Here is a 27,208-nt window from a genome sequence, read left to right as displayed (position 1 = left end):
TTATCTGAAACGCAGATTGTAAGACATGATACAGTATTGGTGCTGAATTTCAGAAAAAGTTGCAAAATGTTCAAACATGTAAACCATTTTGTACTGGTTTCTTAAGACTTGAAAACATTGGCTATACTGATGATAACATGTGCCTCTTCTAGTGTTGGTTCATCATAAGTTGACCCTTTTTAACAGTGTTGCCAGTAGCGGTGAAATCAGCATTAGTTGGAAGATACTCATTCTATGAATGTGTCAATATTTCCACATGTGTCACCTCTGCTTTCATAAATGCACAAAATATGGGAAATGCAGCCAGCACTGTGGAAAAAAGTTGGTACTGCCTTCCCCTCAATGCTCCCCTCCCTTTGACTGCCCTAATCAGGGCCAAAGCACACCACTTGCCGTTCCCAACAGCCAACACTCACTCAATGAGTCAACTTGTCATGACCAAACAGTACAACTGGTGGTGGTGGCGGTGGTGGTGGTAATAGTAGTAGTAGTAGTAGTAGTAGTAGTAGTAGTAATGTCAGCAGTGGTACTGGGAACCTGTTTCTGCAATGGTCCTGGATATGCAGTTACAGTAAGTCCGTGGCTTTTATAATTACAATCATGTATTACTGTGAGGTATGTCTTTTGACGAGGAAATTGTTGGAAGACTGAGACTATGGTTATCTCTGATTTTTATGGGCATTCATGGAAACAGCCTCATCAGGCTGGTATGCAGAGATGCACAATTATGCCTACACATCATAAACAATACATGCATTTCAGTACATTCATGGTAGTATGTTATACTTTGTCTGTGTAAACTGTACTTCATAATACCTAAACTAGCCTCAATATCCCCATTCGTAGTGAAATACCTTAATATAGCCACATTTTGAAGCCCAAGACAACCAATTTCATGATTGAAAATTACTTTTCTCACCCTCGAGTATTCTGAATTGTGGTGTCAATGCCATTCTGTAATAAAAGTACTGCTGCCTCCTTGTGCCCTCTATATGCCGCACAATGAAGACAAGAATTTCCTTGTGCATCTACACAATTTATACTTGGTGGCCTCTCATCTTTCAACTGCAACGGGAATTTTATTAAAAAACTTAATGACAAAGTTAGTGAATTTACATGTTTACACAGATAAATGGTGATCATCCATTACGAAAACAAGCTACAAAAATGTACATTAATTTAGCAAAATGAAACATTTCATGTATGCTGATAAACATACTTTATTAATACACATTGTACTTAAATGAGATAATAGAGTTAAATCCGTTGAAATAGTTATTTTAAATTACACAGCAACAAACTCAGAAAATAAATCTTAACGTAATGATTTAATAATTACCACACACTTGGTATTTTAATGAGATGATAAAGTTAAATGAGTTGAGATAATTATTCTAAATTACACTGCAAAAAACTCAGAAAACAAATCTTAACATAATGATTTGATAATTACCAACACTGAAGATACAGTGAGAATGAAAAGAGACATTATGTTACACGTAACAACAACTCACAAACCATGATGACCTCAGACATAAAACGTTATTTAAATCTGATGGTAAAGATATCTATGACCAAGCTGAAAGAATGCATGCAAATTACAAAATGTTTCAATCAAATGTTCTTTAGCCATCTGGGGGACATTAATCAGCATGATTGCCTTTGTTGTAGCTTTGTTTTTTTTACAAAGATATGAACAGCGGTATGACTTTTTTAAATTGCACCATGTATTTTTTATTCGGTAATTCATTTCCCCTCGCAAAGACTTATTCAAAAACATATTCACTGAAACACCAATGTTATTAATTACATAACACAACACTAACTTGGAGCCCAGGATCACAAACTTGTCCAGTTGCTGGAGTTGTCAGAAAACAAATGAAAAAACCAAGTAAAAACATAACACATAATTGACTTTGACTCTGCTCTACCATTTCCCAGGAGTAGAACATTCAGCAGTGATCAAAGTGGTGACCCTGGACACCGATACACTGGTGTACTCATTGAATGAAAGAATTCTTTACTGTTCCAGTGTTGCCTACTGAAGAGAATTACAAGCAAGCATGATACGTCCCTGCATGTCCTCTGCAGTTGTTGGAATATCGTGATAGACAACGTCTTTAAAGCATCTCCAAAGAAAAAAGTCCGGAGGATTTAAATCAGGAGACCTAGCAGGCCAAGTAACTGTTCCTCCTCGACCAATCCATCGGGCAGGATGCCTTCGGTTCAGAACACAACATGCACACAAGGCATTATGTGCTGGACATCCAACATTTTGATACCACATAAGCATTCTGGTTCTTAGCGACATTTCATCCAGAAGAGGAGAAAGAATTCGTCTGAGGAAGTTGGTATACGCTGTGCCGTTTAGACTACCATTGGTGCAATAAGGGCCAATAATTGTAGTACCAAGCATCCCACACCCGAAGTTAACTATCCATTGACACTGATGTTCCACCTGTCTAAGCCATCGTGGATTGTCGCTGGACCAATAATGCATGTTCCTTGTATATACCTGTCCTTTGTTTGAGAAGGAACATTCATCAGTAAATAGAACATTGGAGAAGTAGTTCAAGTTGGTGAGGATTTGCTGCTGTGCCCACTGACGGAACTGTACACTATTCTGGAAATCATTCCCACGCAATTCTTGATGTAGGTGTACATGGTAAGGATGAACCGGTGACGTGTAAGAATACAATGTACACTGGTTTTAGGAATGCCAATCTTGTGTTCAAGCTGCTGTGTGCTCACATGTGGATTCATAGCAGTGGAAGTGAGAACAGTAACTTCAGCAGCTTCGTCTGTGCGAGAGCTATGATGATTGCGTTGTCGTGGGTTGAAACTTCGCATTTCCTGAAGCATTGCAAGAAAACCAGAAAACATCCGTTGGGAAGGTGGGTTCTTGTCAGGATATCTCTCTCTGTACAGTTCTGCTGCCTGCGTAGCATTTCGCCTACTTTCAACAAAACAACAACAACAACAACAACAACAATAAAAGAAACGTTATGTCAATGCAGTTAGTAGGAAGGACAGCCTTTACTGTATGCCTACTCAACACAACAGTACTTAAAAGGAATAAACTACTGTACTAAATGTACCTGTACATAAGAAATCAGTATTGTAATTACTGTTCTGCTAACTTACATTCCCCATATATGAGTAGCATTTATACCTTCTCTTCAACTGACGATGGTTGATGCAACGACGGGTGTGCATTCTACTTATGTTTACATTTATCATCTGTCAACGTCAGCACATGGATGTGTTCCATTACCCCGAGTACCAGCACTATGTGCTGGGAGTGTCAATGTCAATGTTGTGTTATGTAATTAATAACATTGTGTTTCAGTGAATGGTACACTGTGATACATTTTTGAATAGGTCTTTAAGAGAGGAAATGAATTACCAAATAAAAAATACAGGGTACCATTTAAAAAAAGTCATACTGCTTTTCATATCTTTTAAAAAATACAGGGTACCATTTAAAAAAAGTCATACTGCTTTTCATATCTTTGTAAAAAAACATAGCTACAATGAAGGCAATCATGCTGATTGATGTCTCCCTGACAGCTAAAGAACATTTGCTTGAAACATTTTGTAATTTGCATCTGGATAAACAGTTATTTAGGGTGGTCAAGATAAATGGGACACCCTGTATACAGAAAGTAACATGGTTAGGTTAGTCAAACAAGACTTCTAGGACAGGGATTGCAAAGATTAAAATAAGCTATTGATGATACAAGGAAAGAACATTATAAGAATACAACCAGTACTGACAAAACACATCATTCCACAGCACATGTGAAAACAAGAAAAATAAAGAAAAATCATTGCATGCTTGAGGCAGGGGCAACCACCGAAGTGGTGCACAAGTGATGTGACTTTTTTAAGTGGCAGATACATGGAAGTAGCATGGCAAGCATGTGACCTGACGTCAATGGAAGTATCGTGGCACCATTTCTTCTTAGGATGATAAAGGCTCTCTAGCTTTAGTAAACTTTCTTAATGTTTTCAAACAATGGAAACTCCAGGTTGGAAATGCATAGACTGCTACTCTCCATAAAGATGATACCCTGAGTTGCTGACAGGCACAACAAAAAGACTGTTATACCTTATAGCTTTCGGCCAAAGCCTTCTTCAGCAAAGAAAACACAAACATATTTACAGAAACAAGCATACCTCATGCATACATGACTGCTACCATCGGCAGCTCCAACCGGAATGTGACTGTCATGTGCATAGCAATATGGAGTGCAGCAGAGAAGCAGGAGGGCTAGAAAGGTTCGGGTAGAGTGAGAGAAGAGCACTGTCTGGTGATGCACACCCAGACTGGAGATGGCCAAGCACTGCATTGGGAGATGTGGTATTTGAGTGGAGGGGGGGGGGGGGGGGGGGGGAGCAAAGAAGGAGAGGAGCTGGAAGGGGAAAGGATAGATGGCACAGGTGGCATACAAAGAGGGTGAGGGAATATGAAAAGGGAGGAGGTGATAGAACAAGCGGGCAGAAGCTGCTTGGTGAAGGGCATGAGGACAATAGGTTACTGTAAATCTAGTCTGGGATAATTTTGGGAGCAGAGAACATGTTTTAAGGATAATTCCCATATCTGCACAGTTCAGTTCCTTCCCTCCACCACCAGCTTTTCTGAAGTTTGCAGATAGGAGTTATCCTTACAACACATTCTCCACTTCCAAAATTATCCTAGCCTTAACCGTTGGTAACCTACTGTCCCCACATGTTCCACCCAAGAGTTTCTGCCCCTCATCCTACCACCTCCTCCCTTTTCACATTCCCTCACTCTCTTCGTATGCCACCCTGTGCCAATGTACTTACCCAGCCTTTCCCCTTCCTGTTCCTCTCCTTTCCCACTCCCCATTTTTCCCCCCATACCTCGCCCCCCCCCCCCTTCCCAACACTAAACCTGACAGTCTTGTCAGGCTTCCATCTAGTCCCTGCATGCCCAAACAGACAGTGCTCTTTTCTCTGCCCATCTGTACCCTGCTATCTCTCCCCCTCCCCACTCCACTCCAGATTGCTATTCATGTGACAGTCGCATTCCATTCAGAGCTGCCAGTAGTAACAGTCATGTGTGCATGAGGTGTGCTTCAGTGTGTGAATTTGTGCATATCTTCTTTGCTGAAGAAGGCTTTGGCTGAAAGCTATAAAGTGAAACAGTCTTTTCGTTGTCCCTGTCTGCAACTCGATGGATCAACTTTATGGTGAACAGCAATCTATCCTTTTCCTAATACTGTTAATTAATGTTTTAATGTAATGTAGCAAACCTACATCTGTCTTTTTAGTTAGTTTCTCAGTAAAACTTCTGCTTTTCACATGAAAAATTAAAGACCACTGTTATAAGATTTGCAAATGTTTCCCCTATGCAGACTTTCTCTGTCAATTTTGAGGAAACTATTTGATGAAAACATTTATTCTTTCACACATTACACTCGCACATCTTACCTTGATGATGAACTTGCTCTCTTTTGATTGCTTTTTATAGTTATTATGGCCCTTCAAAATTAAGTAACCCACTGCACACATTTCAAAAAGTTTGTAGTGAAAACTATAGTCACTCACCAGTTTATGTTTTGTGAATGTTGGATAATACATTGCTGCATACAAAATGTAGGTAAACTAAAATTGTTCTTAATGCTGGAAGGATCTGAAGAACTATGACTCATGTTTATCTATCATATGTGGTTTATGAAATCAGCTACAGTCACATTTTAAGCTAACTGGCCTACTACCATTGCCTCAAGGATTCAGAAGTGGTGGCACTGTCTCCAGCAGGCAGCAGGTGTTGCATCATCCATGCAGCAAATCATCTGGACCACGGCCTGCAGTGTCAACACAGTGGGGTGAGTGAGATTACTATTTATTATTTTTGGTGTGTGTGACAAACATCAAGTCTAGAATGAAGTGTAACTGTAATTTGAGGGATACTTTGTTTAGGACATACAAAGTGGCAGATGCGCCTGAATTTTGGTGTAACTGCAAAGAACAGCACTTGCAACCTGTTAGATGTTCACAATTCGTTTGGGCATTCTGCACCGTGTTATGGTCATGTTGCGAGGCAGTGTAAGTCTAGATGGTTAATGATAAGGCACAAAGGTCATTAATTACTGCTGTATTTCTTGTGTGTGAAAGAGGGATAAAGATATTGTGACGGCAGAGTCAGAGATGTGGGCATTTCGTAGCAGAAGCAGTGTGTTTGTCGATGGAAAACGTACTGCGGTTGTTGGCAGATAACAAAGAGCTGCGAGAGAAAACTGCAGTTAACAATGAGCAAATAGCATTGCTTCATGCACCAGACCATGTGACAGATGTAACTTCCACTAGCCTAATCATTCTTTTTCTTGTAGGACATCCAAGAGTGTGATGTTATTCATGGAGGACCTGATGAGGTCGGCAGATATGGGTGGTTGATCGGATAGTCGTTTGTTTTTGGTGGCTAAGTTATGTCTAATGGAAGAGGCAAAAACTTTTGTAAGATGTACAGAGGCACTGAGGAAAGCAGAGATGTTCACAAAGTTGAAGCAGGTGCTTCTGCAGAGGTACAAGAAGCAGAACAGAGAAAGGATCTTTCGGGATCAATTTTGTATGTTTTCAAAGAGGTGTGGGGAAGATATAGAGGATTTTACCAGTAGAATAAGGAAGGTGAACACACATGTATAAAAGTTGGGGGGGGGGGGGGGGGGGGAATGATGAAGCAAGTACAATTGTGGTGCAGGAAACTGAGTAAAGAGTGCTTAACACTCTCCTAAGAAGTTTACCACCGAGCACCGAGTATGTCAAGAAAGGTGCACACAGGCACTGCTAAAGATCTCCATTCTGCTGTTAGGTTGGCAATGAAACATGAAAAGATTGGTTTTTCTGAAAGGGTATGTGATACGCAAGGGGTTCTTCACAAATGTAAGATGTTACAGATGTGGATGGATAGGGCATGTGTACAGGCAGTACTGCCATCCTCAGTGGGTTAAACATAATATGTATCAGCAGTAGAATTTGGTAAGGGTAATAAGGATGGGCAGGGAGGAAATAAGCAGCCATTAAACTCAAGAGGGAACCCTAAGATCACCAAGTAATATGCAGAGGCAGAATGTGCAGCAATAGGTGTTGTAGGGGGCAAGAAGTATAAGTTTTAGTTGGACACAGGGGCGCACAAGTCAGTATCTAGTCAAGATCTAGTAAGGTGGAGGCAATGGAACCCACGATGGTACAGGTTTTTGTGAAGTAAGGCCACTGAGGTCAGCAGAAAGAAGTTTTCAAGTACAGGCAGTTCAGTTAAAGCAATGTGTGGAGATAGTGCCTCATATAAGCAAGGGCTACAGCATGATCCTGGAGTTAGATTTTTTGTGTCAATATCATCCCAAAACAGATCTTTGGTGTAATGCAGTGGAACTTAGGGGGAAAACATTCCAGTTAGGGGAAGCTGCCATCAGTGTAGAGCTGTTGCAAGGCACATCTACAGTATTGTGCAATCTGATTAAACCACATAGAATGCACTAAGGCTTGATTCACATGACTGTGTGCCAGGTGGCACTGGAAAGTCGCTTGTGTGGTGTGGTACCAGACTAATCTCTCTATATGTTATGTATGATTGAGCCACTGAAAGGGAACTGGATTCAGCAAGTTGCTTTGTTAAAAGGATCATTATATGCATACAGGAGAGAGATGGAGGAATGGTAGTGTCCAGGAATCTAGATAATTTTGATGGCAAAGAGGTAAAGCTGATGAAAGGGATGTCAGTATAAAGTTTGGACATTTCAGAGGAGGATGACTGGTGCACAGAGGGAGTAAACCATGAGCATACACAGGCCACCGCTAAGACTGCATTATGTAAGAAGATGGGGCATCTAAAGGGAGTCGAGAGAGTGCGAATGGAGGAAGTGTTGATAGAACTTGAAGATTTTTCCCCCCTTGCATCCATTACCATCAATGCCCATTACACAGCACCCAACTCAGACAGGAAATGAAACACCAGTGTACAAGAAACCATCACAGATACTCGATATTTACAACCGATTGTGGATTTTATCAACCAGTAGTTCACTGATAGGATAATAGAAGAGAGCAATAGCCCATTGGGAGCAGGAATTGTAGTCATGCCTAATAAGTATATGGCTGGTTCTAAGAAGCAAAGGTTCTGCTGTGATTACTGTCATCTGAATAACAAAAAAGTGAAGATGCATGTCTCATACCCAACATCGCAGAGAACACTGATAACTTGGAGCTTTCCAGTAGTTCTCTACCATGGATTTAAGAAGTGTATACCATCAGTTAAAGGTGATTCTAGAGGACCAACTGAAGACAGCATTTTCGGTACCCTGGAGCCTTTATCAGTACAGGAGGATGCTGTCTGGGCTCAAGAATGAAGTGGATATAGTCACTTAAAAGTGATTTTAGATGACCAATGGAAGACAGCATTTTTGTACCCTGGGGCCATTATCATTACAGGAGGGCGTCATTTGGGTTGAAGAATGGTTCTGCAATGTTTCAGTGAGTGTTGGATGGATTATTGAGCAGATTGGAGCCTCACCAGTGTCTAGTCTACCTGGACAATATAACTGTATTCTCAAAGGATGTGGAGGAATGTAGGCAACATTTAAGAGAGATATTTAAGAGGCTGTTGGTTACAAATCTGATGTTAAGATGTGATGTTACAGGAAAGTGTCATTTCGCTTTGGAGGAAGTATGTTACTTTGGGCACGTTATCAGCAAGGAAAGGGTGAGTACGAACCCAAGATTAGTATGGGTGACACACGATTTCCCAGTTCCAAAGCTGGGTAAAGAACTGAGATTGTTTTGGGACTCTTGAACTATTATAGGAGATATCTGGGGGGTTCATTGACATAGTGCAACCACTCCTGCAGCTGTTGAAAAATGGTCTGAAATTCGTGTATATAGACTGTCCGGGCACATTCAATGAGTCAAAAAAAGTTTTAACGTCAAGTCCAGTCAAAATTTTTCCAGATTTTCAGAATCAGTTTACATTATTTTGTGATGCATCTAACCACACTTTGGGGTGTACCCTGACTCAAGAGGTCTTTAGGCAGGAACATCCTGCAGCTTATGCATCACACAACTTAAAAGGGCAGAGAAAAACTATCCAGCCACAGAGAAAGAGATGCTTAGCCTCATATACAGAGTCACGTAATTTTGATATCTTCACGGGAAAGAATTAAAAGTAGCGATTGACCATGCCAGTCTTCCTTGCACATCATAAATATCTCCTTGTATAGAGCGACAGGGCTGTGGCTCCATTCAATGCAGTTGCTTGTGTAGCAGTTCACGCAGAGTGACGTGGCACGTGCATTTTGTATGTTTTTGTATATTCCAACATCACAGTGGTTGTGTATTGCGTAACTAGTTAAGGGTGCCAAAGGTTGGATGTGTTCATCGCACCACAGCCTCTGTTAATACTAGGGGGCTGCGGAAGTGTTATGTAACTTGCAGCTATGAGATACTTATGCAATTGATTTGCAAGAAAGACTGTTTATAAAAACATTTATTGTACTGAGCTGACAGCTACCACTCATGGCAAGAAGAGTAAAGTACCTGTTAAATAAGTCATTTCACAGGCTGCATTGGATTGGTCCATTGTGTTTATAGGATGTAATATGAATTTCGATATAGGCAGTAATACCCATACAGCAGACTAACAAGAAGGGCAGTAATACTCAGCGAGTTTGACTACGAGGTGGTGCGCAAGCCAGGTATGAAACATGGAAATGCGGATACTCTGAGCAAAAAGATAGCAACAGTGCAAGTCTCGGGTCATGTCCTTGCTGAATGGTAAGCAGCACAGAAAGCTGACAGTTACTGTAAGCTATATAAAATGCAACTGCATTTAGGCATGTGTGACATTTTGTCGTGTACGGTAACTAGGTTAGGGCCACGAGTAGTTGTGCCAGCTAAGTTGCAGGAAGAAGTCCTGAAGGAGATGCATGCACACGTGCTGTCTGGTCATGGAGGGTGCAGAGTAACGAACCGAAATACAGCTACAGGATACTGGTGGAAGGGAAGGAAGGGAGACATTGATCAGTATATGAGAAATTGTGTGTAGTGTGCACCCTTGAGCAATTAACAAATACCATTAGAGAGACTTCCAGAAGTGTCGAAGCTATTTAAAATGACTGAGGTGGATGTGTTGGGACCATTTAACCAGAGTTCAGCATGGATCCATTTTGTGTTGACAGTAATAGATCACTTTTCTCGGTACATGGAAATGATTGCCATGCTGAACCACCAAGCAGTTACAGTTGTACAGACAGTGGTCAACAGCTGGATACTTAAGTCTGGGGTGCCAGAGATGATGACTACAGTTCAAGGGACAAATTTTACGTTGGACTTGGTAAAGGACTTATGTTGCTTTAAGTGTGAAGAAACTGAGAAATAGGACACTCCAGCCACAGTCAAATGTCAGAATGGAACAGGTACATCATACAATCAGAAGGACGTTAAGCTATTATGTGAACTAACACCTTAATGATTGGGACACACACATCTTATTTGTTGCGTCTGCATACAATTCAGTGATACACACTAATAAAGGAATATCTCCATACGAGATACTGCATGGCAGAAAAATGCCATCTTGTTTGATATGATTAAGGCAAGAAGGGGCAAGGACAGAGAGTTTGTTGATGATTCCATCAGGATGATGAGAGAAGTATGGAAACGAGGGCAAAGGGTGAACACAAAGGCACTGGAGGAACAGGAGGAAGCTGTGAAGCATACAGGGAGCTTACCACATTACAGAATATGGCAGTGGATAATGCTACCCAGCCATTACACAGCAAAGGGTCAAGTAAGAAATTCATACCACGGATCTTACCAAGTGGTTGAAACCACGTCATCAGTCAATGTTAGGCTACAGTTGCCGGCATGGTCAACAGCAGTGCATACTGGATGCCCGCGACTGTTCCACAGTGCTCCTGATTCATTACCGGGGTAGTAAGAGCACAGCCTGAGAAAGAGGAATGGCAAAAGTGGGTGTGAGTGTGACTGGACCTGTTTGGGAGGTGCCATATGTATTAAGTTAAAGGAAGTGACAGAGGTATTTTTATTGTTGATGTTCACTTAGGGCACAATGTGTAAAATGTGAGGTGTAATACATTGAGGGTAAAGAAATGTGTTTTTTGTGTAAGAGTTGGGGGTTCCTTTAATTTTCTTTGTATGGGTATGCTGACGAGTGGCATCAGCCTTCTAAGGGGGAGGGGGAGATGATAGGCCTTGTCCTCAGGCTGGTGTACACAGTGGTCGAGGACAAAAAGAATGCTAGCCGTGGGAGTGTTGCATCTCTTCGCCACGAGCAGAATGGGGGACCTGCTGAATCACCACCTGGAGGAAGGTGTTCTTTTGCTAAATAAGATGTGGTGGTTACCAGCCATCAATGGGCATCAAGCTTAGTTTTTAACACTTGTGTATTGTGGAATGAAGTGAGAAGGCTGGAGCAGGTGTTTTCTGGGCTTCGATGGAAAACCGAGAGCCAGGGCTTGCTTGGAAATGTTTCTAGGTAATCTAAGAAGATGGATACATCATACGAACACTTGCAAGAGCAGATGCGGCAAGCAGTGGAGGTGGTGCCATACTCACTATATTGGCAGAAAAGGGGTTGGATAGATGGGGTTGGATAGATGCTGGGGGAAGAATTTTGAAGACTGTATTGGGGACAGCAGATGCCGGTGACATCAGGGAATTGAACCTGACAGTGGAGGCAGTGAAGAAGTCAGGAGAGGATAGCAAGTTGGTGGTGAAGTGGCATACTGCACAGACAGCAAGCTTGGAAAGCAGAGTGCAGAGTGTTGAAGAATACACATACACTATGAAAGCTAACAAGTGGGGTGATCAATTATGCAAAGGCATCAGAGGACACTGTAAATTGAGATCTGGGAATCAAGCAAGCAAGGGTGGATGTGTTGGATGCAAGATCACTATGACAAGGCTGTTACAACCATTAGCAAATAGTGAAAGTGATGCTCAAGTTGTAATGGTGAGCTTACAGAAAGCTATTCATCACACACTGCATGGGCAGCTGAGTTCTGTCCTACTACCAGCAGAGCGATACTTGTCAGTGTTGCGAAAAGTGCAGTGGAAACCACTGTTGGAGCCGAGATTGGTAGTACAGCCCAATAAGCAGAGGTTTTACTACCATATGGCACCAGTAGAGGTGTGGATGTACACATTGGTTAGATTCCCAGTAGCATGGAAGCAAGCACAGTTCAGATGTTACACCATTCATCAATATCCAGTGGAATGGGGAGTCATAAGAAAGTTTGTACAAGTGAGCATAGTGGTGTTTTATCGATCTCTGAAAAGGCAAACAGAAATGTGGTGATGATGGAGGAGGAACTGCTGCATTCTGAGGGGGAGAAGATTATAGTGAGTCCATCCTCGTTGATTGAAACTGGTATACAAACAGATTTATGGTGTAGCTACTCATGGGCACAACAACAGGACAGTATTGCCTGAGGAACACTGTGGGACCGTAAACTTAATTCCAGTAAGTGGGGTTGTACTGGATTAACTCCATGTACGATACTGTGGTGGTAGTGGCAAGTTGTTACAAGCATGGAAGGCTCATGGAAACAAGGCAGATGAAGCCTGAGGGGTGGTAATGGGTTATTTATTAATGGGACGGCATGTGAGATAACAGGGTCAACCTTCCATCCACCATCCACAGTAACAGGAAATACCAAGCTGAGAATGACACAGCCACACTTGTACTGAACTGGAAGTACTCCTGAATAATACATTGAAACCACACCCAATCCATTCCCTACACCAATCAATAATTGCACAAGAAGGGCAGATTTCAGCAGAACAATTGATGCAGTGGTTAAGCAATTTAGGGTTGATGATGATAATGATGATGATGATGACTGGTTTGTGGGGTGCTCAACTGTGCGATCATTAGCGCCCGTACAAAGTCCCAATTTTTACAGAGTCCATTTTCTTTTCACAATCCAAACTACTCACTCTCACAAATGATGATGATGATGATGATGATGATGATGATATGATTAGGACAACACAAATACCCAGTCCCCGGGCAGAGAAAATCCCCAACCCGGCAGGGAATCAAACCCAGGACCCCGTGGTCTAGAGGCAGCAATGCTAGCCCCTATACCACGAGCTGCAGACAATTTAGGGATGGTAAAAAGCAATGACATATAACCATGATGTTGATCTTCACAGCACTTAGCATCACTGTGGGTGTAACCCTGCTTTGCATAGCCTTCACCTATCTGAGGCAGAAAGCCATCCATCAACCCAACCAACTGGTAATATAGATTCCAGTTGACTGGATCCCTAGAGCATGAAAATAAATGAATGTGGACTATGTAGTGTGCAGGTTATTGAGAAATGTATTTACTAGAGTTTAAGAGGAACAAGCCATTAATGTTTGCAAAGAGAATAGCCAAGGGAAAATGATTGATAGGATTTAGAAGGCATGGCATGATGTGCGTTAAAAAGGAACTAATGGACTGTTAAGCGGAATACTAACAAGCAACGTAGCAGCATAGAAGAAATCTAGCAAGCAGGATTTACAAGTTAAATGTGATCAAAATATCCACGGGTATGCTGCCGGCCTATAGTGTCCAACGGGCACAATATTTCGGCGATCAAACATGTCGCCATCATCAGGTGAACTGACGGACTGAGCTCCTGTGAACGTGCCGGCACGGAGATCCGTACGCTATGGCTGCTCAGAGGGAACTGGGTTCGGTCGCAGCGGCGGCCGATTTAAATACCCTCCGCCCGCGTCGCGCTCCCTCCGCCGTCCGCGCCCAGCGCCACGGTCGCGCGGTGGAACAGATTGCGACGGCATCTGAGATGACGTCGGTGTGATGGCTCTGTCTGCCGTGGTCGTCACAACTATACGTCTGCTCGATTTACTCTTGATTAACCCGATCGCTGGTTCCCAAGCCTTGCTAAGATTATAGCCACAGTCACGGTTTATGAGGTCGTCATTGGTGCGAATTTCGATGGCCTCTCTAACAACGCTGTCCCAGTATCTCGACGTCTGTACCAGAATCCTCGTGCGGTCATACTCCATGGCGTGATTTTCCGACAAACAATGTTCAGCGACCGCCGACTTGCTCGGATACATCAGTCGAGTGTGCCTCTGGTGTTCACGGCATCGATCCTCGACGGTACGCATCGTCTGACCAATATATGACTTGCCACATTGACACGGAATCTGGTACACGCCGGCCTTCCTCAAACCGAGGTCATCTTTGGCGCTCCCCACCAGTGCACGAGTTTTATTTGGAGGACAAAACACAGTTCCGACCCGGTGTTTCTTCAGAATGCGGGCGATTTTCCCCAAGAGTGCGCCTGTGTATGGAATAAATGCAGTGCCTACCTCCTCCCTCGTGACTTCATCCATCTCAACAGGTTGTGCTGCAGTGGTTGGGCGGAGAGCACGTTGAATCTGCCACTCTGAGTACCCATTTTTTCGAAATACAGTTCTCAGATGTTCCAATTCCTGGGGTAGACTCTCTGCGTCAGAGATAGTGCGCGCCCTATGTACTAGAGTTTTAAGTACCCCATTCCTCTGTGAAGGGTGGTGGCAGCTGTCTGCATGCAAATACAGATCAGTGTGCGTAGCCTTCTGATACACCCCATGACCTAGGGTGCCGTCAGCCCTTCTCTTGACCAAGACGTCAAGGAAAGGTAATTTACCCTCCGTTTCAGTCTCCATAGTGAATTTGATGTTGGGGTGTATGGAGTTTAGATGTGTAAGGAAGTCAAGGAGTTTATCCATACCATGTGGCCATATGACGAACGTGTCGTCCACGTAACGGAAAAAGCAAATAGGTTTCCATACGGATGACGACAGGGCTTCCTCCTCGAAGTTCTCCATGTACAAATTCGCTACCACCGGTGAGAGTGGGCTACCCATGGCGACTCCCTCCGTTTGTTCGTAGTATTCTCCATTAAAAAGAAAATACGTGGAAGTCAAGACATGCCTAAAAAGTTCAGTGGTCTTCTCGTCAAACTTCTGACTAATCAATTCTAGTGACTCTCGCAGGGTACCCTCGTAAACAAGGAAACGACGTCAAAACTCACCATGATATCTGACTCATCCAACCTGAAGCTATCAAGGCGTTTAACAAAATCCACGGAATTACGGATGTGATGAGGGCATTTACCCACATAAGGACTTAATATTCCCGTCAGGTATTTGGCCAACAAATATGTAGGTGCCCTGATGTTGCTGACAATGGGACGTAATGGTACCCCCTCTTTGTGAACCTTCGGGAGTCCATATAGTCTAGGCGGTACCGGACCTTGGGGTAACAACACTAACCTGTTGAACAGGTTGCAGCTCGACTTCCGCCAGAATCAGCCGAGGAAATACGTCGTGAAACTTGTCGTGCATTGACGAAATCCAAGCTGATGAAGTCAAATATCAGCAGTAAAGAGAGGGCGGCCATTCGTGATCTGAGGGAACGCTCTGAAATTGTTATCTTACCGGCTGACAAAGGCAATGCTACAGTTGTTGTCTCCCACAAGGACTACACTGATAAGATGCAGAGCCTGCTAAATGACGATTCCTACCGGAAGATCAGTGTTGACCCTACAAAGAAGGTGGAGAACAAGACGATGGCGCTTCTCAAGGACGCAGATTTATCGGAGGGTGACGCTAAGAAATTGTTACCCCAAGGTCCGGTACCGCCTAGACTATATGGACTCCCGAAGGTTCACAAAGAGGGGGTACCATTACGTCCCATTGTCAGCAACATCAGGGCACCTACATATTTGTTGGCCAAATACCTGACGGGAATATTAAGTCCTTATGTGGGTAAATGCCCTCATCACATCCGTAATTCCGTGGATTTTGTTAAACGCCTTGATAGCTTCAGGTTGGATGAGTCAGATATCATGGTGAGTTTTGACGTCGTTTCCTTGTTTACGAGGGTACCCCTGCAAGAGTCACTAGAATTGATTAGTCAGAAGTTTGACGAGAAGACCACTGAACTTTTTAGGCATGTCTTGACTTCCACGTATTTTCTTTTTAATGGAGAATACTACGAACAAACGGAGGGAGTCGCCATGGGTAGCCCACTCTCACCGGTGGTAGCGAATTTGTACATGGAGAACTTCGAGGAGGAAGCCCTGTCGTCATCCGTATGGAAACCTACTTGCTTTTTCCGTTACGTGGACGACACATTCGTCATATGGCCACATGGTATGGATAAACTCCTTGACTTCCTTACACATCTAAACTCCATACACCCCAACATCAAATTCACTATGGAGACTGAAACGGAGGGTAAATTACCTTTCCTTGACGTCTTGGTCAAGAGAAGGGCTGACGGCACCCTAGGTCATGGGGTGTATCAGAAGGCTACGCACACTGATCTGTATTTGCATGCAGACAGCTGCCACCACCCTTCACAGAGGAATGGGGTACTTAAAACTCTAGTACATAGGGCGCGCACTATCTCTGACGCAGAGAGTCTACCCCAGGAATTGGAACATCTGAGAACTGTATTTCGAAAAAATGGGTACTCAGAGTGGCAGATTCAACGTGCTCTCCGCCCAACCACTGCAGCACAACCTGTTGAGATGGATGAAGTCACGAGGGAGGAGGTAGGCATTGCATTTATTCCATACACAGGTGCACTCTTGGGGAAAATCGCCCGCATTCTGAAGAAACACCGGGTCGGAACTGTGTTTTGTCCTCCAAATAAAACTCGTGCACTGGTGGGGAGCGCCAAAGATGACCTCGGTTTGAGGAAGGCCGGCGTGTACCAGATTCCGTGTCAATGTGGCAAGTCGTATATTGGTCAGACGATGCGTACCGTCGAGGATCGATGCCGTGAACACCAGAGGCACACTCGACTGATGTATCCGAGCAAGTCGGCGGTCGCTGAACATTGTTTGTCGGAAAATCACGCCATGGAGTATGACCGCACGAGGATTCTGGTACAGATGTCGAGATACTGGGACAGCGTTGTTAGAGAGACCATCGAAATTCGCACCAATGACGACCTCATAAACCGTGACTGTGGCTATAATCTTAGCAAGGCTTGGGAACCAGCGATCGGGTTAATCAAGAGTAAATCGAGCAGACGTATAGTTGTGACGACCACGGCAGACAGAGCCATCACACCGACGTCATCTCAGACGCCGTCGCAATCTGTTCCACCGCGCGACCGTGGCGCTGGGCGCGGACGGCAGAGGGAGCGCGACGCGGGCGGAGGGTATTTAAATCGGCCGCCGCTGCGACCGAACCCAGTTCCCTCTGAGCAGCCATAGCGTACGGATCTCCGTGCCGGCACGTTCACAGGAGCTCAGTCCGTCAGTTCACCTGATGATGGCGACATGTTTGATCGCCGAAATATTGTGCCCGTTGGACACTATAGACCGGCAGCATACCCGTGGATATTTTGATTATCAAATACGCTGGGAGAAACTCAAGAATCACAAGTTAAATGTGGTCATGTGATATGCTGCTGTAGATCAGTCATAAGTGAGACCCGAGGAGACAGTCTTTCCATGGAGGAGAGGGTAGAATAATGCTACAACCATTTTGGGGGGCAAGTCAGTGAGAATATGTAGAGGAGTACTGCAGTAGACACTGTTAGATGGTGGGTGCAGGGTATTGTTATTTCAGTTATAGTAACTTATCTGTTGAACTATTTCGAGACAGACCAGTGAAATGTGCCAGTGATGCAGTAATGCACAATTCTTGCAGTGTGGACAAGGGGATTTCTCCACCTTCAGGTTTTGGTATGTTGCCGATCATGTGACTAGAGTGGCACACTGTAATAACACATGTGCTGCTACCTTATATAAATAGCTGCAATTTCTGTAGCAGTTTCATTTGCAGCCCAGCTACTCTACCAGGACAGGGAATGGGGTAGTGGGGGTGCTATGCCAGTCAAAGGAACCAACAGGAGCAGCAAGAAGCAGTCACGAGTTCAAGTCTCTGTCACAGTATCAGCTTTCTGAATTAAGTCCATCCTCCGGGCTTACTGCCACACTGTAGCAGGCCTTCCAGGTTCACTCCAGCCAAAGCCAGATTCCTGCCCAGGGGGCAGCAGGTCACATCCCATGTGCGGCAGTCAACTCCTGCCACCACGATGGGTATGCCTCCATGCTACACATCACAGGCCACCTAGACGAGTTGGTCATCAGACTTGGCCACTGTCGCAATTCGTTTTCACATGCTGCTGAGACTTGGAACTTGCAGTGCAAATGAAGCAACAGGGTTGTATCCCAACCACTGAGCGCAAGCATTAGCAAAGCTGGCTGTGCACATGTTGCAGCCAGCTCGCCAAAATGCTAGTTGACATCTTGCTGGCCACCAGGCCTCTTCCCTTGGCGTGTGGACATGGTTGCTGCCCTACCCTGACACAGTATGAGTGGGAAATAAAGAATTAATTTTGACAGCCGCTTCTCTCTGGGCCTTCACCAGCCTGCTACCTCACCTCAACCTCTTTCACCTCCCATCCTGACACCACAGCTATCCCTCCACACCAAGGGTGGCTATAATTCCATTACGAGTTATTTTCATTTTGAAGCTAGAGACAGACAATCACAGATTCAGTGGCAGAGTTAGCTATATACTATGTGCATCAATTTTTCTTGTTTGGTCTAACAGTTTCAGTCACAACAAAATTAGTAACTGTTTTTCTTCACTTATTGTCAAACAAATGGCTTGTGTTCCGGCAAGCAATTAATAAAAAATCTGATTTTTTTTACTGATATAACTAAACCATACTGTGTTCCAGATAATTATGAATGAAAGAGATCGTTTACTGTGAAGGGATTTGGGTCTGCCTCACACTTGGACAAAAGAAGAAGAAATGTGTCAGCAATAAGAAATAGAGATGCAGTGACTAATTGTTTCATAAGCAAGACTGGTAAAGTGCCTCGGTGCCTTGGCAGGACAGCAAAATCTGAGTTGTTATGTAAGATATAATATGAGCTGCCATGTGCATTTCCCTTTATAGGCACAATTTTATTAATTTCATTGCTCTATCTTAATTGTTATCTTTAGTAATTGTATCTATACATTCTTCTGAAATTTAAAAGAACAAAGTAATCTGCTAATGTTGACTCTTCCCCACACCATCCAGCAATCTGTTCTATAGCAGTGTTTACTGAATGTGGTTTGTTCTATTTTTATGATATTTGTATCACACTTCCCAACAAAGTAACTGTACAAGATAATCATGTGGCTTAATTCATATGAGACAAAGGAATCAATGTCATTATTGCTGCTTTTCACAAAATGAGTGTGGAAATAGTATTCTTAGTCACACCTTGTACAAATTATAATGTATGATGCCACTAATATTTCATTCTTTTATCAGTCATTCATTCCTTTTGTTGTGCACGTTTGCAGTAAAATAAATAACAAATTCCTTATTTATCTATACACTGACACGACAAGTTTCCACATATATAATCAATGATCAGTCATGCTGGGAATACTTCATAAATCACATCATTTCAGACTTTTGTAGTTATTTGAACTGTTTTGTCTTAATTTGCATGTCAACTCAAAAATCATTATCAGATTCCTCCACAATTCCAATCTGATTTGTCTGTCTGCTAGATTGTGTCAGATGAAGCATGCTGCAAGAAGTCAACAGCAAGAGAAATGTGGGAGGCTACTCAAAACTTTGTCTTGCAACTGATGTTCCACAAACATTACAGTCCTTTGAACTCCGCCTTAAGGTATTTACAGAGCTCAATATGTATCACACTTTCCTTTTATTTTTTCTGAAGACACACTATCATTCCAATATTGTGATTGAAACATCAAATGCAATATGGGAACATCCACAGCTTGAATATTTGCCTACACAAACTCAATAGCTGGAAGAAAAGAAGTGATTGTTACTGGGAACTATGGAATCTATTGAAATGTGCTGGAAAGCATTTCAGGGATGAAGCTTCTGCTAACTATGGATCAACCCTCCATAATTCCAGTCCATAGTCTTGTTAGCTGGTTTTGATGTAGGTAGATTATTTTTACCAGTCGATGATAGTGTTGGGGAGCTTGAACACAATGCTCAAGGGGGAGTATTAAAAGGAAGTTGTTTCAGTAACGCATTGTTTGAAAATGTGCTCCTACTTCTGGAACCTAATGTATGCCAGAAGAGGACTGCAAATTTATCACCGTTTTGTTGAGATGAAGCTTTTCCTTGCAGAAAACACACAATGATACCTCTCATCCACAATTAACCAATGAAATGTGTAGTGCAAACTGTTTCCCACCTAATTTACTGAAGCTGAGTGTAACATGGTAGGTGCTGCATAAATAACTGTACAACACGTGACTAGAAAATGGCACTTTTATTAGAAACTGAATTGTTACACCAATTGCACAAAATGCATGCTGCTTGGAATGTTTGTGGCACTAACTCTGTCACTCATTGGGTTCAGTAGCGGGTGTGGAGACAGCGTAGCACTGGTGAACCTTCAAATTTGATGGTACATGTGAACGTGAGACCAGAATGACCCTGACATAATGATGAAAAGAGCCAGACTGAGCGAAGCTAGGCTGGTGGAAGTCTCGCCAGACCCAGTACTACCTTCTTTGCACCAGTAGCCAATGACTTTAGTGTCCAGGTATCCAGTCACGCGTAGTCATAAGCTAGTGGTGGAAGTCGACATGCAAAGAAAAACTCACTGCCTTGGCAGAGGGGTTCCCACACAGTTCTCCTTCCCTCGTGAGTGGAGGTTGGGCAATGAGTGTGGTGATGACGGTGACCAGTGAAGTGGCATCTTCCAATGGTGAGGCCGTGGGTGGTGGCGTCAACACCACGTGTGCCGGCCGTGTGATGGAGGCAAGCACCGCACATCGGATTGCCATATGTGAGGGAGGCAGGATGGCTAGCTATCAGTAGTATGGGGCCACTCTATGACAGCAAGCACTGGGGAAGGGGAGTGTGAGCAATGAGTAAGCAGGTGGCACAGGGGGTGGGGAGTGCCAGATCTGTTCTGGTTAGGGCTGTCCCCCCTGCTGTGCATGCAGCTATGAGCAGATTCTGTGTGTGGATGCCAGTGCAGGGTGGGAGTAGCCAGAGTCATAGAGGAACTGCTGGATGGCTGCAAATAGGGGCAGACAGCTGGGCGGCAGCATTTGAAAATGCACACGCTGGGTACTGTGGGGATGCATTGTGAGCATGGGTGGTGCCTAGTCTCGAAGGGGAGGGGGGGGGGGGGGGGGGTTGCTGCGAGTGTGTGACATAATTCTGCTGTGGGAGAGGCAGGGACACTGATGCAGCATTGGGACCACTGCTGGCAGCTGGCAGTGGCAGAGGCAGAATTTTTGTATGAGGTTCAGGCTGCGGGGGACATGGACGGGCTGGTACATGAGTGTCCTGGGCATTGGGGATGCAAGAAGTACCTGTGTTGTCCATGGCTGGTGGGTCGGAGATGGTGCCAGCTTAGCAAGGTTGGTTTTCCATGGTGTCCCTGGCCGTGGTATGGTAGGCTTCGGTGGTGGAGGTCCTTGGCTAAATGTCGGCAGCAGCAGTATCAGCAATGTCGATGCGGCTGCCATCATCAGTGGTACTGGCATCATTGGTGGCTTGTGCCAGCAGGTGCTGACGAACACAGAAGGTGGGCAACACAGTCTGAGATCGGGCAGCATATAGGCGGGCTTCTGCCTATCAACTGAAATGTTTTTCAGGGTGCCATGGAGATGCGGGGTAAATTTCTTGAAGTCGCATTTCAGGACCTGATAGCGGCCAGTATAGCGCAGGCAAAGTAGGGGCTGGGGAGTGTCAAGACACAGTGTAATGTGGGTGCATGAGATGTCACCACGAATGAATGTTCTGCATTCACCGTGGCACTGGGGAAGGGTGGACAACAGACACATCATGCGACAATGAATTTGGGCAGGACATTTTCTGTGGCCATGTCACTGGGCTGTAGGAAGTCACCTGGAATGGCAAAGTGGTCAGCAATAAACAAGATCAGCAGCTGACATCTCGAAGTCAGTCTTGTGAGTGACGCAGAGGCCAAGAAGTACTAGTGGCAGGGCAGCACTCCACTTTCTGTTGTGGCAGGTGATGGTAGCCTTCAAAGTACGATGGAGCTTTTCCACAATGCCACTGGCGACAGGTTGGTAGCTTGACGTCAGATGCAAGTCAGCGAACACATGCCTGTCAATGCCCGGAAAAGGCCTGATGTAAATTGGCACCCACAGTCCATTGTGATGTGGCAGAGGTAGCCGAAACAGGCAATGCATGTAGAAAGAAAAGCAGTGGCTCTGTGGTAGCAGTGACATCGGGTAAAGACATGGGTTCAGGCGAGTGGCTCCAAGCATGTTGCTGTGACACTTTTCTTACAAACCGAATAGTTACACCAGAGGTACATGAATTAGTTTCACAAATTAATTGAACTTGCAGGAGGTCACTTGATAAATTCTATGGTGCTAGGTAAAGACATGCAGGGCAATTGTCTAACGCGGGAAGTAGAGGTGGCAAGATCAAGAATGAGGTTAACATGGCAGTACCCACATGGTCACAAAATACACACCAGTCAGAATGTCTGTGGCATGAACTTTGTCACTCACCGAGATCCGAAGTGAGTGTGGAGACAGTACATTACAGGTAAACCTTCCAACTTGACTGTGCTTGTCTCAACCTCAAGTGTGTCACCACGTGGCATGTCTGTTGAGATGCAGGTGCAGGAGCGGGACGATACTGACACCACAAGGACAAGAGCTGGACTTAGGAGAGCCGGACTCAGCAAAGCAGGCTGGCAGAAGCCTCATCAAACACCAGGTAGCCAGCAACCGTAGCGTCCAAGTATCCGGTCGCACAGCAGAGTTCATAGCTTCTGACGGAAGTCAATGAGCGAAGAGAAGCTTCCTGCCTTAGCAGACGGGCCACCATGATGTATATTTAATTATGGATTATCCAGGGAAAGAAGGGCTACAGAATTTGTGTTGTCAAAGCAGGTGGATTTTTTTCTATCTATTATGTTTTTCTGTTCCCAAAAATAACCAATTTTTTTTGCTTATTTTTTACCTTCTTTCGAATATATTTATTGGTTAACACACAACACTTACTAGGAAACATCAAGTTCTTCTTTAAACAAAATTTTACTTAAATTTATTTTCTAATTATAATTTCAATATTCTGATTCCATATTTCTAAATAATTTTCATCAGAGAACTGTTACTTAAAAGTTACAGTTAATTCAAGTTAGCACTACTGTTTGCCACATAAAAACACCTTTTTGCTAATACTTATCAAAAACTAACTGGCTTATCCAATAATTAACATCAAAGTCTCTGGCTACTGCCATTTTTCCATCACTAACTTGGCGCTCATTGTTGACCCATACCACAGTTATGCGCATTATATAAGTGAATATACACACTCTGGCAACTGCATAATTTAAGAACATTACTGTAAATTACCTATGAGTAATATCTGTGATCTATAACAATGGTCATTTTAAATTGAACTATGATGTGATCAAAAATTACTGTGGACTACCATTCTCACTGTAGTGAACTACGATTGTATTCAGTGATCTGAATCGTGAACTGTCTTAACCCACTGAACTGTAATAATCTTCAACAAACTACTGAATGATTGTGCTAAATTTGAAATGTGACATGATAAAATAATGGTGACACATTCATACAAATATGAACACTGCTTTATGCACAATAGAACAAGTTACTTTCCACTGTAATTGTACCAGCTGGCCTGTAGACTTGCACTAATTATTTTGTGTAATGCAAAAACTGGTCACCATAATTAATAACTTAACTGTTGTGACTCGCCGATCTTTCAAAGTGCCGCCACGCAGTTACACGCGTCCTCTACATGCGGCGCTGTCTGCCAGCCATGCAGCAGCTGCACCACCGAAGCGGCCAGCCAGCCAGTGGCCGCTAGACTTGGACTCAGTGCTGATTTGACTGTTACAGTGTACACTCATCTTACCTTGTTTACTTGCTCTGTGACTTACATGTATTGTGTCACCCTAGAAATATATTTGTTCACCTTGACGTTATAACAACTGGCGACGAGGTAGTGGATTTTTCTTTTTCGTTGACCCACTGGTTTTCATGGCTATTTTAGAGCAACTATACAAGATCTCGTTGAACAGAAAACGCTTCTCACATCTGCGATTCGTGATTTAGTCGCGACATCAAATGCGGGACATCTCTCGTCATTGTATATACCTCCTTTTCCTCCTTACGGCGAGACGGCGGAAGAATGGTCTGATTACGAAAAACGTCTTCGACAGCACTTCTTGGCATTTCATGTCGCGGATGAACAAACATGTAAGTCTCTGTTCCTTTCATGGATTTCACCTCAAATGTATCGGTTGTTGTCGCAATTGGCTCCTTTGAAAGATCCTGTCCGTCTATTTTCAAAAGCAAACGCATGTGGTAGCCTCTCGTGTTGCCTTTTATCGTTGTCAAAAACAACCGCATCAATCCTATCGCGCTTGGGCTGTTGAAATTCATGGTCTCAGTAGGAAGTGTCAATTTGTTACTGAAGTTTACAAAGAATCCTATGCCGATTCCATGATAACAGGATGCTATTATCCGATCAGCGCCCGACAAAGAAGTTCGGCAACGTGCCCTTCAGTTGGCAAATCTGACTCTAGACGAAGTCCTATCCATCGCTCAGTCTTTTGAAATTTCTCGCACCCCTGTGGCACAAATAGAGGCATGGGGTGACGTCGGGAAAGTGCAACCTCTGTGCGCTGTTGAAGCATGCGGTGTGTCCCTGCCAACCGACGTGGCTGCAGTACACTCCCAAGCGCAGCCTCGGCCTAACCGTAAACAAATCTCTAAGAACCTGCAGCAAAACCCACGGCAACTTCCTTCATGACGCGGTGTTTTACGCAACATTCACGAGAAGATTGTCCACAACGTTGGGCCGTGTGTTACAAATGCTAAAAGAAGGGTCACGTGTCATCCGTTTGCAAATCTGACCACATACCTGACATTCATGAACGTGATGCTGATTCTGCTTCTGTGTTGTCTGTCAATGGTACTTCTTCCCTTTCAGGGAAGTTATTCCTCACTGTCCAAATCCTTGGTCGGGATGTTCGTATGCAGGTGGATACTGGTTCTGCTGCCACTATCATCAATTCTCAGGCGTATCTACAGTTAGGTTCTCCAATCCTATCACCTATCACTCAGCAATTATGGACGTACAATAAACAGAAGATCTCTCTCTTGGGACCATTTAATGCTGAGGTATCTTACAAATCCATCGTTCGCACTGTTACCATATTTGTGGTTGACCATAGTAACGCGGAGAATCTTTTTGGTTTCGATGCCTTTCGCATTTTTGTGTTCTCCATAGATGACTGTCAATATTGTCTCTGATCCCATTCCTTATGGTCAATTGGATTCCTTGTCGATGACATTTTCGTCCCTTTTTTCTCCTGGATTAGGCCGTGCAAATGACTTTGAAGCTTATATCACACTCAAACCCACTGCTCGGCCTAAGTTTTTTCGGGCTCGGCCCATTCCTGTGGCCCTTCATGATCGGGTCAAACGGGAGCTGGATCATCTCACTGCTTCAGGGGTCTTGCTTCCTGTCACTTCCAGTGAGTGGTCCTCTCCTGTCGTTCTCGTTGCTAAGCCAAATGGTGATATTCGTCTCTGTGGCGATTTCAAAGCCACTGTAAATGCCCAATGCCTCATCGACACTTACCCTATGCCCCTATCTGAAGAATTGTTCACTAATCTTGCTGGAGGCCAGTATTTTTCTAAACTTGACCTGTCAGAAGCTTATCATCAACTTCCTCTCGATGCTGCTTCCCGGCAATTCCTGGTACTTAACATGCCTTTCGGCCTCTATCAATATCAACGATTGCCTTTCAGCCTCTATCAATATCAATGATTGCCATTCGGGGTTGCCAGCACCCCTGCTGTCTTTTAGCGATTCTTCGAACAATTATTGCTCCCTGTCCCTGGGTGTATAAATTACATGGACGACATTGTTGTCACTAGCTCCACCACTGAAGAACATCTTCAGAATCTCCGCACACTTTTTCATGTCTTACAGACTGCCGGTCTTAAGTGTAACCTTCAGAAATCAAAATTTTTTCAGCATCTATCATGTACTTGGGGTTTCAACTCTCTCGGAATGGTATTCGTCCGCTTCAGCAAACTGTCGCTGCGATCGATGCCCTTCCTCGCCCTACATCTGTTCAGGAACTGCAGGGCTTCTTGGGGAAAATTGCATACTATCACAGGTTTTTACCATCTGCTGCTTCAGTGGCTCAACTGTTGCATCGCCTGTTGCATAAAAACGTGCCCTTTCACTGGTCTGCGTCATGTGGTGCAGTTTTCCAGAAATTGAAGACTATGCTGAAACAGGCCCCGTGCCTCACTACTTATTGACCTGGCCAACATCTTGTTCTTGCCACAGATGCCTCTCAATACAGGGTTGGTGCAGTCCTTGCACACTGTTTATCTGACGGTTCTGAACAACCCATTGCTTATGCCTCCGAAACGCTCATGGATGCCCAACGAAAATATTCTCAAATCGAAAAAGAAGCTTTGGCTATTATTTATGCTCTTCATAAGTTTGGTGTTTTTATTTATGGATCCAAATTTCATTTTGTTACGGACCACAAACCACTTGTTTCCTTGTTTCATCCATCAACGTCGCTTCCCGACAAGGCTGCACACTGCCTCCAGCATTGGGCTCTTTACTTGTCTCGTTTCAATTATGAGATTCATTTCCGGCTGATGGCTCAACATGCGAATGCTGATGCACTGTCTCGCCTTCCCATGGGTCCTGATCTGGCATTCGATAGGGACGAACTTTTGTGTTTCCACCTGGATGTTGCTGAGCAGTGGGTTGTGGACGGGTTCCCCATCACTGGGGACCGGCTGGCAGCTGCTACAGGTTCTGACCCTACCCTCTCCTGGGTTTTACGCTGTATTCAGGAGGGTTGGCCAGATCATCCGTCTGCTAAGACTTCTGATCCGTTGCGGAACTACTACGCTTTGTGCTACCGCCTCAGGGCTAGGGACAGTGTTATCCTCCTTTCCACCGACAATGCTTCGCCGCGTGTTGTGGTACCTGAGTCTTTGCGTGCTTCGGTCTTGCGCCTCCTGCACCAAGGGCACTGGGGTGTCTCTCGCACAAAATCTCTGGCGCGCCATCATGTGTACTGGCCCGGCATCAACTCTGAAATCGCACACATGGTCGCTGCCTGCGGCCCTTGTGCGTCACAGGCT

At 44.2% G+C, this 27,208-nt stretch overlaps 1 protein-coding gene across 1 annotated transcript in view; it reads right to left on the bottom strand.

Moving 5' to 3' along the window:
* LOC124788262 (oxysterol-binding protein-related protein 1-like) overlaps positions 1-27,208 on the bottom strand; it is a 421,041-nt gene that overhangs the window by 315,650 nt on the left and 78,183 nt on the right. Inside the window, exon 6 of the mRNA XM_047255469.1 lies at positions 923-1,065. Within this exon, the coding sequence (XP_047111425.1) occupies positions 923-1,065 (143 nt within the window). The remainder of the gene's footprint in view (positions 1-922; positions 1,066-27,208) is intronic.

Source organism: Schistocerca piceifrons, chromosome 1, assembly GCF_021461385.2.
Source record: "Schistocerca piceifrons isolate TAMUIC-IGC-003096 chromosome 1, iqSchPice1.1, whole genome shotgun sequence".
NCBI classification, from domain to species: Eukaryota; Metazoa; Arthropoda; class Insecta; order Orthoptera; family Acrididae; genus Schistocerca; species Schistocerca piceifrons.
Note: the sequence above shows the minus strand (reverse complement) of the source record. Positions and strands in the feature narration are given on the sequence as shown.